Source organism: Cetorhinus maximus, chromosome 3, assembly GCF_964194155.1.
Source record: "Cetorhinus maximus chromosome 3, sCetMax3.hap1.1, whole genome shotgun sequence".
In the NCBI taxonomy this organism is placed as follows: Eukaryota; Metazoa; Chordata; class Chondrichthyes; order Lamniformes; family Cetorhinidae; genus Cetorhinus; species Cetorhinus maximus.
In genome coordinates, this window is record NC_135881.1 from 48,395,737 (window position 1) to 48,414,811 (window position 19,075).

Here is a 19,075-nt window from a genome sequence, read left to right on the forward strand (position 1 = left end):
AAATTATTTTTTGCATAAGTTGTGACTGTAGACCTGAATACAAAACAGAACAGGGGATGTGGGGAACACACGCTCCATAAAAATAGTTCATACCGGTTAGATTATTAGGGTCATGTTGATTAACTCTTGGAAGAAATGCCGGATAAATATTGGTGAAGAACACAAATGAAAGGTAGAACAAATAGGGCGAACAGAGATGATCAAATTCTCTGCCAAATATCATGGGCCATGTACCACTGAAACCATTGATGAATCATCTGTTCAATGCTGCTGCTCAGAATTGATTTGTGTGGCTGGTCAGGTTGACTTGAAGTTTTGCACAATTACTTTTTGTAATCAGGTAGAAATTTCAGACAGATATATTTTCCTGAAGAGTTACCTATGATCGGCTGCCTGTCTCGGGAAGTTGAGTGAGTCCGCTTTCGGGTAAATTGGGTGTTGTCTGTGAAAAGATTATCCTTCTGGGCCAAATTGCTTTTTCATCTTTGATATTTTGCCTGCTATTTTTTTTAAACTTATGACCTACTGCTAAATTTAAAAGAAGCTTATCAAAGTCTAGCAATGTGACAAAGGTTTTTGTTAGCTCTACTGAATTTATTGCGCATTCACAAATTGAATGAGCATTTACCGAGGAGATCATAGAATCATTGAACGATACATTATTGAAGGAGGTCATTTGGCTCGTGGGGTAGAATTTTTCGATAAGCGGGTGGGCGTGCGCCTGACCCGCTTGAGCGCGTGATGATGTTGAGTGAGCGCGTGCACAGGACTTGGAGCCATGCCTACCATCAATTACGAGGCCAGTTAAGGCTATTAAACAGGCAAATAAGCTAGATTTTACGTAGCCTGTGCGATTTTGCGCTCGTCGCATGGACAAAATGGACAGGCAGGCAGCCGACAATTTGCTAAACCTCTTCCAAGGGAAGGATAAAAAGGGTCAGCAACATTGCCAGTGTCAGTAGTGAGGAGCCTTGGAGATAGTTTGCTGCTGGTTGCTTATTGGCACTTGGCAGCTTCATCTCGGTTCAGGGCTTCATTGTTTGCATTTCCAGGCTTCATTTCAGGACTCATTGGTGTCTGCCAGGCCCCTGGAAGATTCAGACTGTGTGGACCCTTCCAGGTATCAAGAGAGCCTTCTCTAATCCTGGTAATGTGGATTGTGGTCTCCGCTGGTGGCACCTCCTATGAGGAGAGAGAGAGGGCCAGAAGGGAGAGGAGGCCAGGTGTCCCAATGCAGCTTTCAGGGGAGCGATCTGTGGGAGGAGAAGCTCAGGCACAAGGGGTGCAGGGCCAGCAGGAAGTCCTACGTGGAAGGGGCCATAGAAGATGTCACTATCCTGCTGCCGGGGCTTACAGGCAGCGATGCAACTACCTCAATATGTCCGAGGTGCAATGCTGAAGGAGGCTCCACCTCTTGAGGGAGAGCGTGACCTCCAATTGTCAGATGATTGGGCCTGAGATCAGCTCCGACTGTGTGGGTGGGCACCCCATGCCAGAGGCTCTGAAGGTCACAGTGGCCCCCAACTTCTATGCCTCCGGCTCTTTCCAGGGGTCAGTGGGGGAATCTGTGTGGAGTCTCCCAATCAGCTGTCTGCAGTTGCGTGAAGCTGGTGACAGAAACTCTGCTCAGGCGGGTACTGACCTTTATTCTTTACCATATGGACGAGGCCAGCCAGGCTGAGCGAGCCAGAGGCTTTGCAACGATTACTGGGTTCCCCTGTGCATAGGGTTGCAGCGACTGCCAACATGTGGCCATCAAGGCGTCAGCGGGTCAGCCGGGTGCCTTTATGAACAGGAAAGGATTCCACTCCATGAACGTGCAGATAGTGTGTGATCACAGGCTGCAGATTCTGCAAATCTGTGCATGGTACACTGGCAGCTTCTCTGACGCTTACACCCTGAGACACTCCCAGGTGCTGAGACTCTTCAGTGTTCCAGCCCGACTGGTTGGATGGCTGCTGGGTGACGAGAGCTATCCGTTGAAAAGATGGCTTACAATGTCTCTCGGCCACCCAAGAACAGAGCGGTATAACAGGAGCCATGCCTCCACAATGGCAGTGGTAGAAAAGACCACAGGCCTTCTCAAGATGTGCTTCCAATGCCTGGGCTATGCGGGGGAAGCACTACAATACCTCCAGAGCGGGTGTCACTGATAGTGGTCGCATGCTGCGCTCTCCACAATCTGGCATTGGCAAGGGGGGACCCACTGGAGGAAGAGGATCTTGTCTCAGCTGCACAGGCCACAGATGATGAGTAGGGAGTCAGAAGAGGAGCACGGAGAGGAGAACGCTGAGGGCATGCAGGAAAACCTCGGTAACCTCCAGGGAGACAGGAACACCCTGATCCAATGCTCCTTCAGTTAGGCTGCCAAAGATCTATTTCCACCCCATGCCAGGGCTGCCACCTCCATCCCGAAAGTCTGAAATGACCCTTTCATTTGCACCCAAAGTCTACTCAATGTCTGTGCAATAAAGTATCGAGCCACTCACATCCAGCATTACATACTGGCGTACCCTGCACCAGAAAGAAAAACGGTGAAGCATACTCAGGCCATCAGAACCAAAGCAAATTTAATGTTATTGTCACATTGAAAGCTTAATGACATTATCATTATTGGTGTTGATCTCCACATCAGCAGACAAATAAACCAAACATAAATGAACAGAAAATCACCCATGAACTGTCCCTCTTGTACCGATGGTGCCTTTAACTTACGTTGCTGAGTGCTACATCTTGGTGCCTCCCCCTCACTGGCACCAGCATTGGAGACAGCCTGCTGACTCTGCTGCCTTGTTGGCCTCGATGACCTTGGCGGTTGTCCTCTGGCCAGTGGAGCCTGTGCTGGCCCCACCTGGGAGGGAGTGGCCAGTACCATGGCTGGCATCTCCCCAGTTGCCGCAGCCTCATCAGATGCAACGGCCACTGGCAGACGGGCGGAGGAGCTGCTGCCCTCATCCAGAGCACCCTGAGAGGAGCCTGCAGAGATGACAAGCAGCTTGTGCACCAACATGAGGTCGCTGTGGACCTCCCTGCTCATCATTGATGGATGGGCACCTAGCTGGGATACTGGGTACTTTATCCATCTCCCACACTGACACTGACCACCTGAGGTCGTTGCCTGTGTGAGGGCTTGCAGGTCCGAGCGCAACCCCAGGAACCCCTGATTCTGTCCCTGGAGCTGCCTCTCCATGAGAGTTGCCACTCTGTCAATGGCCATGAGGGTCAACGCTCATGCTCTGCATGGACTCCACAACAGAGACCATGGCACGCAGACCCTCATGGATCTCCGCCAGATCCTCCCACACATCCAGCATCTGCTGCTTAATGAACAACTCCAGAGGCTCATCATCTGCCTTCAATTGAACATCATCCTGTCCCCCAGCAGTCCTCCGAATGCCAGCGCCCTGGGCATTTTCTACCTCTGCCTGTACCTCAAGCGAGTGTGAAGTGCCCTCACCAATGTTCACCGACATTCTAGCCGCTGATCTAATGCCCACCGAGGTGCTGGTATCTGCGCCGGTGCCTGGTTCAGAGAGTGGATGTGACGCAGGTGCTATCCCAGTGGTCCTCCAGTGTCAGGAGTGGCCCTTCGAGATCCAGAGATCGAGTGCCTGCTGGCAAATCTAAAAGGGAGAACAAGGACATGTCTTTAGTTAAAGTCTTCACATTATCACTGTGCATGTCAGGCACCCTGGTGAGACAATGGAGATCTGCATCATGATGCCATCGTCTTTCAATAGTCAATGGGGACTCCAGGTTTGAGGCTCCCATCAATGACGAGACCACAGTAGAATGGTTGCACAATCCGAGACTCTCACCTCTGTGCACTGCACTCTTATCTTCTTCTGGTACCCCTGCCTCTCCATGTCTGGTTGCACAGGGAGTGTGCCTGCTCTCCAGCTCAAGGGTGTCCTGCTCGTACCTGGTCAGCAGCAGCAGGATGGGTGGGCCTCTACCTGTATGTGACCTCTCTGCTTGGTTATGGCTTGTCTTCTCCTGAAAGGACAGAGCAGCATTGCAGCGCCATTGCAGCCTGGCCAACCCCAGCTGAGGAACACCTTCCAGGGCACATCCGAGTCGTGGCCCTCGAGCTGCAAGGCACTCAGTCCGTGCAGCCAGGGCTCACCCCCTTGGCCAGCTCCAGTGTCATTGACAGTTGGCACTCAGACTCTAGCACCCCTGAGGTCCAATGGCCACACCTTAACACTTCTGTATACTGACCCATGCCAACGCTGTACTCACCCTTCCTGAGCGCAGCACATCATTAAAACTCTTCCGGCACTGCACCCATGTGCGCCGCACCATGTCATGGCTGCTAAGCAGCACTCTTTGTGAGGTGCGGTGGCCTCCTCCTCCCATCCCTGGGGACAAGGGAGTCCCTCCTGGCAGCCACCTCCTCCAGGTGGGCAGCGAGGCACTGATCCGAAAAGCGGTGGGGCTGAGTGCCCACCCGACCTGCCCTCCCGCCTGGAGTCTCCAGCCACACTTGACTCCATCACTTTGCTAATGCAGAACAGATGTTCTTCCGTGGCAGTGCTCCAGGGGCTGGCTGGGCTGTTTTTAAACCAGCCGCCGGGTTGCCATTGGACCCGGCAGCCGACAGGCCCCGACCCCCGCTCAGCACTTCCCGACCAGTGCGGAGCCGCATTTCATGCTGAGCAGGCCTTAATTGGCCCGCGAGCGTGAATTTGCGGTCGGGGGCCGATCGTGGGCGGTAGCCCGTTTCCCAGCCACTCCCGGGCCCGCCGACCCTGCCCGTCAGCCAAACTCAAAATTCTGCCCATTGTGTCTGTGGCCATGTCTTTGATAGATATCCAGTTAATCTTACTCCTATTCTCTTTCCCCAAAGCCCTATGATTTTTCTTTAAAATAGCTATTCACTTCTCTTTTGAAAGTCACCATTGAATCGGCTTCCACTACCCTTTCAGGCAGTGGATTCCTGATCACAACAACTTGCTGTGTAAGAATGTTTCCTCGTGACACCTCCGTTTTTTTTGTCCATCATTTTAAATATTTGTCCTCTGGTTACCAATCTTTCAGCCACTGGAAACGATTTCTCTATGCTTACGCTCTGAAAACAGTTCATGATTTTGAACACCTCCAACAACAACTTATATTTATGTAGCACATTTAACATAATGAAAATCCGAAAGTGTTTCACAGGAGCACTATAAAACAAAGAACGACACTGAGCCACATAAGGAGATATTAGGTCAGGTGACCAAAAGCTTGACCAAAGAGGTAGGTTTTATGGAATGTCTTCCAGGAGGAAAGTAATGTAGAGAGGAGCAGAGATGTAGGGAGGGAATTCCAGAGCTTGGAGCTTAGACAACTGAAGACATGGCCACCAATGGCGAAGCTGTTAAAACTGGGAATGTACAAGAGGCCAGAATTACAGGACTGCAGGTATCTCAGAGCATTGTGAGGCTGGAGGAGATTACAGGGGTAGGGAGTGGCAAAGCCAGGAAGGAGTCTGAAAACAAGGATGAGAATTTTAAATCAAAACATCGCTTCAACGAAGGTCAGTGAGCACAGGGGTTATAGTGGAATGGGACTTGCTGCAAGATAAGACACAAACAGCAGAGTTTTGGATGACCTCAAGTTTATGGAGTGTAGGATGCCAGGAATGCATTGAAACAGTCAAGTCTAGAGATAACAAAGACATGAATGAGGGTTTCAGCAGCAGATGAGCTAGAGACAGTGGTGAAGTCAGGTGATGTTACGGAGGTGGAAATAGGCTGTCTTAGGGACGGCATGAATATAAGGTTAAAAGCTCAACTCAGGATCAAATATGACACCAAGGTTGCGAACAGACTAGCTTAAACTCAGACTGTTGCCAGGGAAGGGGAAGGAATTAGCAACTAGCGAATGGTATTGGAGTGTGGACTGAAAACACTGCTTCAGCCTTCCCAATATTTATTAAGAGGAAATTTCTGCTTATCCAGTGCTGGATGCCCACATCCTACCCTCCATAAACTTGAGGTCATCCAAAATTCTGCTGTTTGTGTCTTAACTTGCAGCAAGTACCATTCCACTATAACTATAATGATAATTTAGCAACATTGGAGGGATTGAGAGAAATGGTGGTGATGAGAGCTGAGTGTCATCAGTGTACATGTGAAAACTGACGCTGTACCTTCGAATGATGTTGCCGAGGGTCAACATGTGGATGAGAAATGAGAGCTAGCCAAATTTGGGGGACTCCAGAGGTAATGAGTATGTAAGACCTCTATCAAATCTCTGTTCAAAGCAGAACAACTCCAGCTTCTCCAGACTTTCTATGTAAATGAAGTCCCTTATCCCTGATACCATTTTAGTGAATTTCTTCTGCAGCCCTCCAACACTTTGGGCTCCTTAAAGTGCCCAAAATTGAACATGAAAGGGGGAGTCATTGTTCCCCTGACCCATAGAGAGCAGGTCAGTTAGAACCCTCAATTTGGGATTCCCCCACGCATTGTGGAGTTTTATTGCACAGTATGTCAGTGACATCACTGATTGGTTCCCTACTTAGAGGTCAGCCTGAATGATAAGCTGGGCCTCCAGTCCGGTGGAATTCTAGGGCTAAGGGGCCGTAATTCAGCTGGGGCTCCCTGATCATCCATAGTTCGGCAGCTTACATGATTTTTCCGGTTTGCAGGGTTCTCCAGCTGAGGTTACAGTAGATGAGCGGGCAAACACCCATGGAAAGTCATCCCTTATAAATGCAAAGCTAGAAAAATTGCTCACCAAGCATAATCATTCTGAAATCTGTGAACACTGGATGTTGATTTTCCCATGGACTTTGAGATTCCAACATAAAGACCAAATGGGTACTCAAGCCCATCTTTCTGAGCAATATTCCTGGAGGCATGCAGCCTTCAAATTGGCTGTCTCCACTCTTGGTGTCAGGGCTCTCAATGCTGTCAGCCCAGAGGGCTGTCGGCTCTGGAGCCTTGGCTGCCCCACCTGAAGAGGCTTGTGCTGCTGGGGCAGGTCGAGGACTGTGAGGGCGTCTCAACATGGAGGCCCCCTCAGAGGCATAAAATTACATTATTAATGCAGAGTAGAGAAGGCAAGAAGTCTTGCAGAAGAGAGGGAAAAGCTCTTCTGGGGCATGTTGGGCAGCAGGGATGGTCTTCCCTTCCTGCGGCCCCATCAAAGGAGCATGGAGCCAGCAGCTGCATGAGGGAGGACGCCTCCATTGAGCTGGCAGCCTCACCAAGTGGTGAGGAGGTGCTCTGCTGTCAGCAGAATGTCAGTGGCCTAAAAATTACTCCTAATGAGGACCTTAAGTCCGAAATTTTCACCACAACGGAGATGCTCTCTGTTGGGGTGAAAATAGTGGGAATGGCTGAAAATCCTAAGCCCCGCCATCCTCAAACATGTCACTTCCTATTTTCACTTCCTATTTAACACTTTGGGAGTGTTAAAATAAACATGATTGTGCATAAAAAGTGAATGAACTCACTGGAACTGTCAAAGCTGTCAATGGATTTAACTCAATTGGACTTTAGATTTAAAAAGCAGTATGGAGTTCAAAAAAATCCATGCTTGATATTTCATTCAGTCTGTCGGCATAAAACTGAGGGCTAACATTATATGACTTACGCTGCAATGACTGATTTTACAGCTTAACATTATCACAGTGGGGCACCTGTTAAGTGAGCAGTTCGATTGACAGCTCCAAGTGGTTATAGAATAGAAATGTTTGTTTTCATAACAGATTAATTGAAGGAATTTCTATGTATTGAATGTTTTTTTAATCAATGAGAATGTTTTATTTTGTTTAAAATAATGACATCATCGATAGACACCTAAATTTATTTTAGGTCAGCATGGCTCCTGAGGTTTTCCCATGAGGTGAGTTGGCATGGAGGGGGTAAGGGTAGTGGTTGGGGGACATGGGTTGGAATGAGTTGGCACTAAGTCAGGATAGGGGCTATAAAGGGCCATGGGGACTTGAGGATATGTGGGGCCACAGGGGTTGATAGAGGGACATGGATTGGCATAGTGAGGATGAGGGGCCACAGGTTATGATAGAGGGGCATGGGTTGGCATAGGGGTGTGAAGGGCCATGGAGTTGGGTAGAGGGCGTGTGTTGGCATGGGGGAATGAGAGACCATGGGGAGGTGGGTCGCATAGGTTGGTGTATAGATGGGGCATGGGAAATGCTTGGGGAGGTTGACGGCTGGATGGCTGTTTTTGTTTTAATCATTTTTAAAAATTGAATTCAACAAAATGCTGGAGCACAGGTGCAGGTCTTCCACCCACCTCTGCACCCAGCAACTTCCACAGTCGTGCCGGGGGTGACAGGCCCTGACTTCTAATCCAGCCCGCCCCCCTGGGGATGAAAATTGGAACTGCAGGCCACCACTTTTTAATGGTTGGGTTCACAGAGCCGGGAATTCTCCCGACCCAGGATTGAAAACCTGAGCCTAGGTATTTAAATTGGCTGCCCACTCCCCGCTGTTGCAAGCAGCCAATCTGCATCCTGGCCCACCCCTGGGAAACTTCCTCAGTGGCAGGAATGTGTTGGGGAGCTGTTCCAACGTGCCTTGCTGCTATTCTCCTGCCCTCCTAAACCCTTAGCCCCCATTGGGACTGGGAAAGTCTGCCCCAGATGTTTGGCATTCTGATAATGGGCTTGTTCAGTGAAGCCAAGGCTTAGGCCAAAAACCAAATAAACCTCTGCCTTGTTGTCCAGCTGTAGGAGTAAATTCAATTAAATGTTCTCGTTCATTTGGTGCAGGCAACAGGTCGCAGCTGGAATCATTACTATAATAATAGAAATTTGTGTGGTAAGAGAAATAACATTTAAATACAATGAAGACTAATGTGAGCAAATGTCATACATCTCCAGTCAAAGTGTCTCCATTGTATTTATGATAGATATTTATGACCTTTCGATGACTGTTAAGAACACTCTTCTTTTGTTGTTGCTTACAATTTTTATAATTAAGTAATGAAACTGGCTTTCTTATTACTGGAATAAGTTCCATGACAAAGACAAGCTTACTTAAAATATTATACATATGCACACACACACACACACACACATTACATGTGAGCAAACTAGAGATTAAATGGTTATAGCACAACAACATGCTTTATGGGTTCTTTGTAGCCAAATTCATACCTACCAATGGCCATCATGTAGTCCCAGCGGTCCAGCAGACACATATTAAACTTCAGGCCATCTGCGGTTTGTCCCTGGACAATCAGTGAAACATTCCTATCCAAATTTTCACACACAGCAGATGTCCACGAGATTAGGAACCAGCACACTATCAGCAGAATGATTCCCAACATCCTCACCACTCTCCAGCTGGTCATGTAAGGGACTCGTTGTGCTGTTCGTGAGAGGAAAACCTTCAAAACTCTACAATACAAGAATGAATATGATCAACGCTCAAATCTAAATACTAACTCACCAGCTCACTAACAGTAACAAAGCCCCATTAGCAGTGAACTCAGATATGGTGAAATGTGGTGAAAATAGTGAAAGAAACCTCACTGTGTCAAATCATTTACATGTAAATAAATGGACTGTTACTCCAATTATATAGCATCCCTTTTTCTTAACAGTGCAATTCTGATTCATTCTCTGCTCTTTAGCCTATAATGAGCAGTGAGTGTAGTGCTTCTCTCTCACAAATAAAACAGTTGTCACAATTCATGAAGCAGTTACTATTTGTCTGAACACTTGGAATTGTTTCTAAAAAATGTTCATTCCAGTTCAGCTTCAGGAATCAATGCAAGATTTTCAATTATGGGTGGAATCCTGTGCCCTCCCCCATGGTGAGTTTGGTGGTGGGGGTTGGGGTGAATTAATCAGGCAGGAGGGTGGTGGGTGGGTACTCAGACACCTTCCCGCCTCCACCCCGATTAAGTCCGGGGTGGGAAAGCCCATCCGGATGGATGTAGTACCAGCGGCAGCCACCAACTCCCTGTTGGCACTGCTGAGTACAGAAGAGCTTCTGGCCTCTGATTGGCAGGCAGCTCTCAGCAGGCAGGAATTCCGCACCTGGGGCCCTTGATCCTCGGGGAAGGCCTGCCGTCGGCCTGTCAAGTGTCTGAGTGGCACAGGATGCAACAGGCCTTCCCAAAAAGAGGAGATGCAGGGGATGTGCCAGCTCTTCAGTCAGCGGCTGAAACCCCAATCACCTGCACAAGTTTCTGCCCTATTTCTGTGGAAGATGCAGCCAAACACTCAACCTGTAAAAGTAGAGAAAGTAATTAATTCAACCAGAGTTTAGGAAACATGCTCAGAGTTTTAGAATTTTTGTGAATGTCTGGCAGTAAGTTGTCAATTTTGCACTCAAAACATTTCCCACTCTGTGAATTCCCAATCTCAAACATTTGGCTATACTGCAACACACCATGGATGCTGACTGCTACCTTGTAAAGGGGCATGAGAAATTGGAGAACCTTCCATCCCAAGCCTCTTCACTTAAGATAGAGCAGCTTTCATGGAGGCCCAGGATCAATTTTCCCGGTTGCTTTTGTGGCCAGGAAAATTAAAGGCAGTAAAGAAGGAATCATGATGCAACTTCTAAAAAGACCCAAAAGCTGAGAAAACCGGTGAGTTTCTGCACTGGATTTGAAATCATTTCAAATTTAGGAGAAGAGATCCAGCTGGAAGTCAAACAATTGACTATGAATAATCTTGACCTTGCAGTTCTCTTCATTTCATCAGACTGATAGTTTGTACTGTTTAAACAGAGAGCACCGGATACAGTAAAATTCCTCACACAAGGGCATTTGTGGTGTCAAATCCAATTTCACTATAAAATGGTTCCACTGTGCTGGAGCTCATCTTTCCTGTTTTAATCTGCAGACCTGTTGTCCTATTGTGCGGTAAAAGAATTGCTATTGGCAAGGTTCCTTATTTTGAAAAATATTTTGAAATCATCCAAATATAATAACAAATAGAGGCCTGCATTTATACAGTAAAATATTAAGCACGGGCTCTTGTTCTAGGTACTTGTTCTAGCCAGTCGCGCCTGTAAGCAGTTAAAACATCATGTTTTGCGATGTGCCCAAACTGCCCAGTATCTAATTAGACAGTAGTGTATTCCCTTGTAATCTGAGCTGGGTACCTATTTCTTTTGCATGCATATCCCTTCAACACCTTTGAAAGTAAATGAAGAGAACACTCAGTATAGTAAAAAGGCTGTATGGGAATTGTAAGTCTGCTTTATTTCAACAGCAAATGAAGATAAAAGCAACCATTATGATTTGGTTCACTTACTTCAAACAGTTTAGTGTGTCATTTGTGTAATAATACAAAACATACTATGCACACGACAAGTCACCTACATTGACACCTACAGCCATCCTTCTGAATTTGGCCAAGCTATAACTCACAGCATCCTGTTTAAAAATCTGACTGATTTCACAGGCTGTAAATGGATTAATGTCTGTTACTCTGACCCGGATTTTCGCGGAGTTGTAACAACTCCAGAGCTTTTTAAAAATGGTGGGGAGGATCCAATTCTGGGATTCTCACCCCCATTCCCAGCACCCCCAATATTTGGTGGCGCAGCATAAGGTTGTGGATAGTGAATCCACACCCTGAACGCCTGACCTGGCCAGCTCCATTGTTGAGTTGGGCCAGCTTCTCCAACAATCGAGGTTCACGGACCTCAGAGGTACCATAGTCTGGATTCAGGAACCTTTTGAAAGGTGGGACCAAAAGGTCTTACTAATGCCCCTATGCCCCTTCCATGCCCTCATGATCCATCCATTTCAACTCATTGCCAACCCATGCCCCCACCCACCACCATGGCCCCTTGTAGCCACCATGCCAATCATGCTAACTTATGAGACCTTCTATGCCCATTCACCAGTGTACTCTATGTGCAGAACCAATGAGCCATATAGTAACAATGGCATATGTGGAACTGCTCAGAAAAAAACCAACATTCACAAATCTTCTCAAGCCTGCTCTGCCATTCAATAAGATCATGGCTGATCTGATTACTCCACTTTCCTGTTCCTATAACTCTTGACTCCCTTATAATTCAAAATTCCATCTATGTCAGCCTTGAATATATTCACTGTGAATATATTCACAGAGAGCCTCCACTGCTCTCTGGGCTAGAGAATTCTAAAGATTCTCGACCTGCTGAGGGAAGGAATTCCTCCTCATCCCCTGGTTCTGAATTACCCCATGAGGGGAAACAATCTCGCAGCATCCACCCTGTCAAGCCCCCACAAAATCCTAAATGTTTCAATAAGATAACCTCTCATTCTCCTATAGATATGTATAGATCCAACTGCTCAACCTTTCCTTATAAGACATACCCCTTCATCCCAGGAATCAACCTTGAGGATATTCTTTGAACTGCCCCCAATGTAAGTATATCCCTCTTTAAATAAGGAGTTCAAAACTGCATGCTGTGCTCTAGTGTTTAGTAAATAGTGTTTTAAGTCATTTGTTACAATAAAAATTTTAAATGAAATCTTGTCATGATATTTTTTCAGCTAGTAACTGAAAGTTTGAATCTTTTTAATAGTTATCGGTCTCTGTGGAGATCGGATCATCTTTCATAAAATCATGTTGACTCTGCTTGATTGTATCATGATTTCTAAATACCTTCCTACTACTTCCTTAATAATAGATTCCAGAATTTTCCAATGACAGATGTTAGGCTAACTGGCCTATAGTTTCCTGCTTTCTGTCTTCCACCTTTCTTGAATAGGGGTGGCATATTGCTTTTTCAAATCTACTGGGAACTTTCCAGAATCTAGGGGATTTTGGAAGATTACAACCAATGCATCCACTTTCTCAGCAGCCACTTCCTTCAAGGTCCTAGGATGCAGGCTATCAGGCCCAGGGGATTTGCAGCCTTTAGCCCCATTAGTTTGCTTAGGACCTTTTCAGTGATAGTGATTTTTTAAGTTCGTCCCTTCCTTTCCCCCCCTGATTTACTGCTATTATTGTCTTGCTTTTAGTGTTTTCTACCATGAAGACAGATACAAAGCCTCTGCCATTCCCTTGGTTTCTATTATTAATTCCTCAGTCTCTTCCTTTAAAGTACAAATGCTTACTTTGGCTACTCACTTCCTTTTTATATACTGGTAGAAGCTATTACCGTCTGTTTCATATTTCTTGCTAGTTTACCCTCATAACCTATGTCCTCCCTCTTTATTATTTATTTTAGTAATCCTTTGCTGGTGTCCAAAATTTTCCTAACCTCTGGCCCACCATTAATGTTTGCGACATTGTGTGCATTTTCTTTCAATTTGATACCATCTGTAACTTTCTTTGTTCACCACAGGTGGTTTATCCTTCTCATAGTCTTTGGGCGGAATTTTGCATGCCCGCTGGGGTCAGGCATCATGGCGGGCACGAGCGGACAACATGGGGGGCAGGCCAAAAATCAGTTTCGCAATGTCGTGAAGCCAGTTTTGAAATTGTCTGCTCCACCCATCAATGCCGGGCTGCGTTCCTACTGTCGGACATCGGGAACTTCATTATAATACATTTGCATATCATTATAAGCCCAGTTCGCTGGAATCTTCCCCCAATGTCAAATTTATTGCCCAAGTTGGCAGGAAAACACACCGGCGCAGAACACGCCTTGACAAGTGTGACGTGCAGAAGTCGAGACTTACCGTCAGGGCCTGGCTCACATCGTGGACATCCGAGGAGCAGAAGGAACAGGAGCCAGAAACCAACAGAACCCTGGAGGAACATCCATTGCAAGCTGGATGGATTCTCATGGACATGGCTCCACCATGAAGCAGCTCGTGGAAGGCAGAAGGTCACCGGTGCGTGTCTGTTTCAGAACATTAGTCTCTTGACTATGGTCTGCAACAGATGATCATCCGGGAGTGGAGAAGAAGGTGTAGGTTTGACTGGGAGAGGAAGGTGTGTAGAGGGGGTGAGGTTGGGAGGAGGGGATCGAGAGTGTTGGGGGGGTGAGGTTGGGGGGACAAAAGGTGTCAGGGGTGAGGTTGGGAGGGAATGATGGTGTTGAGGTGGATGAGGTTGGGAGGGGGAAGGGAATACGGGAGGAGGAGGGTGTAACGGGGGAGAATACGGCAAGTGGGGAGGTAGGTGTAAGTGGGGGGGGAAGGAGTTTGGTTGGGGGAGGGTGGGCAGGGGGGCACAGGACTTCAGGGGAGGAAGGATTTCCGAGGGGGCAGAACTTTGGAGGGAGGAAAGAGTTCCAAGGGGAGAAGGAGTCTATGGGGAAGGTGATGGCGTAATGGTATTGTGGCTGGACTAGTATTGCAGAGACCCAGGGGTAATGCTTTGGCGACCCAGGTTCGAATCCCACCACAGCAGATGGTAGAATTTGAATTCAATAAAAATCTGATGACCATGAAACCATTGTCGATTGTTGTAAAAACCCATCTAGTTCACTAATCTGCAGTATTACCTGGTCTGGCCTACATGTGACTCCAGACCCATAGCAATGTGGTTGACTCTTAAATGCTCTCTGAACAAGGGCAATAAATGCTGGCCAAGTCAGCGACACCCACATCCCATGAATGAATGGGATGGGAGAGAGGAGTAAGGGGGGCGGTGGGGAAGGAGTCTGAGGGGAAGAAGGAGTAACAGTGGGGGTGGGAATGCCCAGGCGAACGTGCAAGGGAGGAGCCTGTGGAGTCGATGACTGCCTCCTGGGGAGTGAAATGAAGGCAAGGTACATGGAACGATGGTGGTGAGGTGGAAGATGAAGCCAATGGGGGTTGAAAGTTATGGGGGAAAGGACATGGGTGAATGGGGAACAGTAAAAGACAAGGGAGCTAACGACAAATTTTACACGCACCATGCTTCTAAAACCGAAACTGAAAGGAGACTCGTGTTGGGCAGGAACAAGTGCTGCACGGGAGTGTGATTGTGGATGTGTGGGCAGAGATGTAGATTGGCTCAGATGGATAACTGAAAGAGAGCCCCAGCTGACAGCATTGAAAATACTCAGGACATTGAGATGGGTGCGATGGAGGAAGGATCCGTGTGCGTGGGCGTGTGCTTGCACGAGGCTACAAAAGGCCCTGCCACACACACACTTCTCCCTCCAGAATCACTCGTGGGCCGGCTGCATGCAGTTGAACTGCTCGTGGGTGGGGGTTGGAAATGCAGTGGGAGGACTCATGAAGCCTGCCGGTAAAGCTGAAAGACAACTTTACACATTATTCAGTGAAAGAGAATATATTTTCAGGTTGTAAATTGACAAAATGTGTTCACCTGTGCAACCAATTGTGATCAAAATTTCTTAACTTTTCTAGGCCTAACACTTCTAGGTGCTGCCCTGATATCTGCAGTAGGGGTGGAGACGGCCTGTGCAATGGTTGGTTCCGTTGCCTGTGGTGACTTTGGTGTGGGTCCTCTGGAGAGAGACAGAGGATGAGGTTGAGGGGCTCACAGGCAAAGGAGACTCAGAGGGAGAGAACAGTCTATGAGATTCCTGAGTGGATGACCCAGGGGTGTCCAGCTGTCGTTCCTCCTCTCTTTGTATGCACGAGGGCCACAACCTGACTCCTTGAGGGGAAGGAACATCTCGAGGGATGTCGAGGTGCCCCGTTTCCCTCTGCCATTGTCACCGCAGGATCTCACCCGCAGCTACCATGATGGAGTGCAGGTCTGCTCATACCTCTGCGTTCTGCTGGACCAGGGTCTCCATGGCGTCTACCATCCCCCGCATGGAGAGCTCCATATGGGTATATGTGGGCACCACTATATCAAAGAGCAGGCGAACGCACTCCTCTGACTCATGTGCCACTCTTCTGAGGGCTTCCAACAGCTCTGCATGATGTTCCCCTGCCTTCTGCTGACTCTCCAGCATGAGTTGGAAGGCCAAGTACAGAGGCTCGTCATCTGACTCAGACCTCACAAATCCCAGCAGTACTCCAAGTGCTGGGGAGCCTGGATGAACCTGCCTCCTCCTTCTGTGGACATGAGTCTATGCGGTGACCACCAGATTGCAAACCTAAGGCTGCTCTAGATCTAGGTCCCACCGAGGTGCCTGCCTCTGTGCTGGTGGAGGGTGTGAGTAAAAGCTGTAATGGATCTTTCAGGCTGCTTATTTCCAGCTCTTCAATGGAGGAAGTGGCCTCTTGGATGGAGGTGAGGACCTGGATGGAGCTGAGGGACTGGCTGGATGAGGGTGTTGGTTGCTTGGTAGAGCTCCCTGTGAACCAAAGTAGACATAATTAGTGCATGACAGCAGAGTCAAAAGCAGGAGAGAGAACCCTTCCAGTTGCATTGAGAGAGGGATGATGGGGTGCAGGATCCTCATGTGGGTGCTGGCCGGCGACCTCACCGTTGCCGCAGTCACGGTCCACGTCCTCACCAGTCAGCACGATGGCACACTCCTCAAAGTGAGTGAGGGGCCTAATGTGGGCCACTCCACCCCCGGTCTGGGACCTCTCCAAGCTGTTTTCAGCCAGCTTTTCATGCATGAAAACAGATGGAGAGAGAGTGTGAGCAGGACGCGGTGCTCGTGGAATGTGTGGTGAACAAAGCCATGGGATGAGGATGCGAGCTCGAGAGGATATGAGCCTGATGGAGATGTGAGGGTGTGTGTAAGAGTTAGTGGTGTTGTCCCTTGAGGTGTGAGATCCCTGTGGATGTCTGATGGGTTTGTGTGTGAGTTGAGAGTGATGAGAAGAGTGACAGCCTGACGGAACAAGTCATCCTCTTTCTGCACTGGGTGGCTGTTGATTTTTGCAGGGTGTTGGGGCTGACCACAGCTGCCACTGCCTCCCATGCTGGACTGGTGACTTTGCTTGCTGGCGTTCGCCCGGAGTGGAGGTAGAGGACATCATGGCGGGTCTTCATGGCGTCCAAAAGGGGAACACGTCACTGAATCGGGTGGCTGCAGTCTTCTTGTCTTTCAGGGCCATGTCTTCTGTGCAGCAGTCGCGGGCTGGAAGTACTGAGAGGTGTGCATGCGGCTGTACTTTAAATATGGTGCCCGGCGTGAGGAAGTGGCGAGGTGATGGCGTGACAGGTGAATCTGAGGCCGCCCGCTAGCAAAGCAGCGTGTTTTCTGGGAGTGCATGATTAATGAGGATGGATTGGGACAATACAGTATGAAAAGCCACCACTGCGGCCAGCAGGTAAAACATTCTTTTACCCGCCCGCTACTGTACTTAGTGCAAATCTGGGACGATTCCACCCTTTGTTTCTCAATAGAATATATCTTTGTTGAGAATTATGAAATATCAGCTTAACTGTCTTCCACTCAGGATGGCTTGCTTCCGCTCTGGTTCAATCAGCTCTAAGGTGGCTGATAAGTCCAAGCTGCGATCTTCAGACTCTGTCACATATGGGGTAGGTGGTGCTTGAAGAGCTGGGTAGATAGGTTGCTTGGAGGTTTGTTCACTTTCTCCGATGCCTCGAGTCCACCACTGCACTTTCCTGACAAAGCCTCTCAATGTGATTAGTGCCTTCCTGAGTGAGCCTTTTCCATTTCCATCTGTCACCAGCCAAGATCTCCCATGCATTGACAGGTCTGACCTCTTCATGGATGCTTTGAGGAGTCTTCTATTGCTACTGAGTTTGAGTACAGCAATTGCTTTTTGGAGTCTGATCTCAGGCATATGAATGACATGTCCTGTCTAGCAGAGCTGGTTTTGAATAAATAGCACCTTATTGCTGGGCGAGTCGGCTTATGGGAGGATGCTGCTGCTGGATTGCCTTACTTGCCACTGGATTTGGAGGGTCTTGCAAAGTCCCGCTGGTAATACTTATCCAGCATTTTGAGGTTCCTGCTATAGATCACCCAAGTCTCCAAAGCATTTGGAGCATAGGGATCACTGCTGCCCGGCAAACCTGACCTTAGTTCTGGATTTGAGATCCTGGTCCTCAAATACTCCTTGCCTCAGTCGGCCACTGGGGAGGATCCTTGCAATAACCTTTCTTGTAGCAGACAGCAGCAAGAATCCTCTGTTGTTAGTGCAATTGGACTTGTCTCCCTTCTTGAATATAGTCATGATCGCAGCGTCCCTATGAACCCACAACATGAACTCTTCTTCCCAGATGAGGGAATTGAGGTTGTGCAGCTGTGTTAGGAATGTTTCCTTAAATGTTTCCCACTGCTTATTTAATATCTTACCTTTTAATCTATTTTTCCAGCTCACTTCAACCAACTCTGTTATCATACGTTTATAATTGCTTTTTTTTAAGTTTAAGACATCAGTTTCAGACACAGGGTTTTTACTTGCTAACTGAATGTGAAATTCTATCATGTTATGATCATTCTTCCCTAGAGGATCCTTTAATATTCATTAATCCTGTCCCATTACACATTACCAGATCTAAAATAGCTTCTTGCCTGGTTGGTTTCACAGCAGCTTATTGTAGTATTGAAGAACAGTTTATTAGCTTATAGCCAGACAGTCATTTATATTATGTAAAAATGCGCGTGAATGCACCTTGCTTTTAAAGCTCTTTGTCAATAACTCTTTACCTCAGATGTGTTTTTGCAGGAAAAATGGCCATTAAATCCTGATCCATTAGAAATGGTCCATTAGGAATGTGAGTTGTGTACTAAAGAAAGCAGAAACCTAGCATTAGGGCTCTCAACCCCTTTTTTCACACCCTGTGAACTAGTATATACAGAGTCATGGATCAGAAAATTGTCTTCTAATGTTTTAATCCCTCTATGGGATTTCATAGATTTCACGCATTAATGTGAAAACAAAAGCAAAACACCGTGGAAGCGACAATTGAAATAAACAATAGTGCAGTTCATTGCTATGTGAGTAAGGTGCCTTTGATTTGCTTTCAGACTAAATGGCATGGATTACATTGATTTGGGAGGCACAGACGGGTAAAAGAGAAGTTTTGCTGCTGTATTACTGAGCAAGTAAGAGAATATTCAAAGATAAACCAGGTGATAGAAGGAGTTGATGTAAATGATTAGGCTCTACTTTAGAATATATTGTGTGTCCTATAGTACTGAGCTTTCACAAGTCTGTCAATTTAATGGCTGTCTCAACAATGTGTCCTGATTATCAGACATACATCTCGGCTGATCCGGGAAATGACTGAAGGACTGAAACCAGGATCTGAAGGTTTTGAGGATCTTTGGAAGACTATTGTTGATTGACAGCTCTGTAGCTAAAAGCTATCTGA

The 19,075-nt window shown here is 47.4% G+C and overlaps 1 protein-coding gene across 3 annotated transcripts in view; it reads right to left on the reverse strand.

Moving 5' to 3' along the window:
* The window catches only part of gpr158a (G protein-coupled receptor 158a), a 642,328-nt gene that overhangs the window by 118,761 nt on the left and 504,492 nt on the right, over positions 1–19,075 (reverse strand). For all 3 annotated transcript variants that reach the window (XM_078538078.1, XM_078538082.1, XM_078538086.1), the window contains one exon: positions 9,120–9,358. In XM_078538078.1, the coding sequence (XP_078394204.1) occupies positions 9,120–9,358 (239 nt within the window). The remainder of the gene's footprint in view (positions 1–9,119; positions 9,359–19,075) is intronic.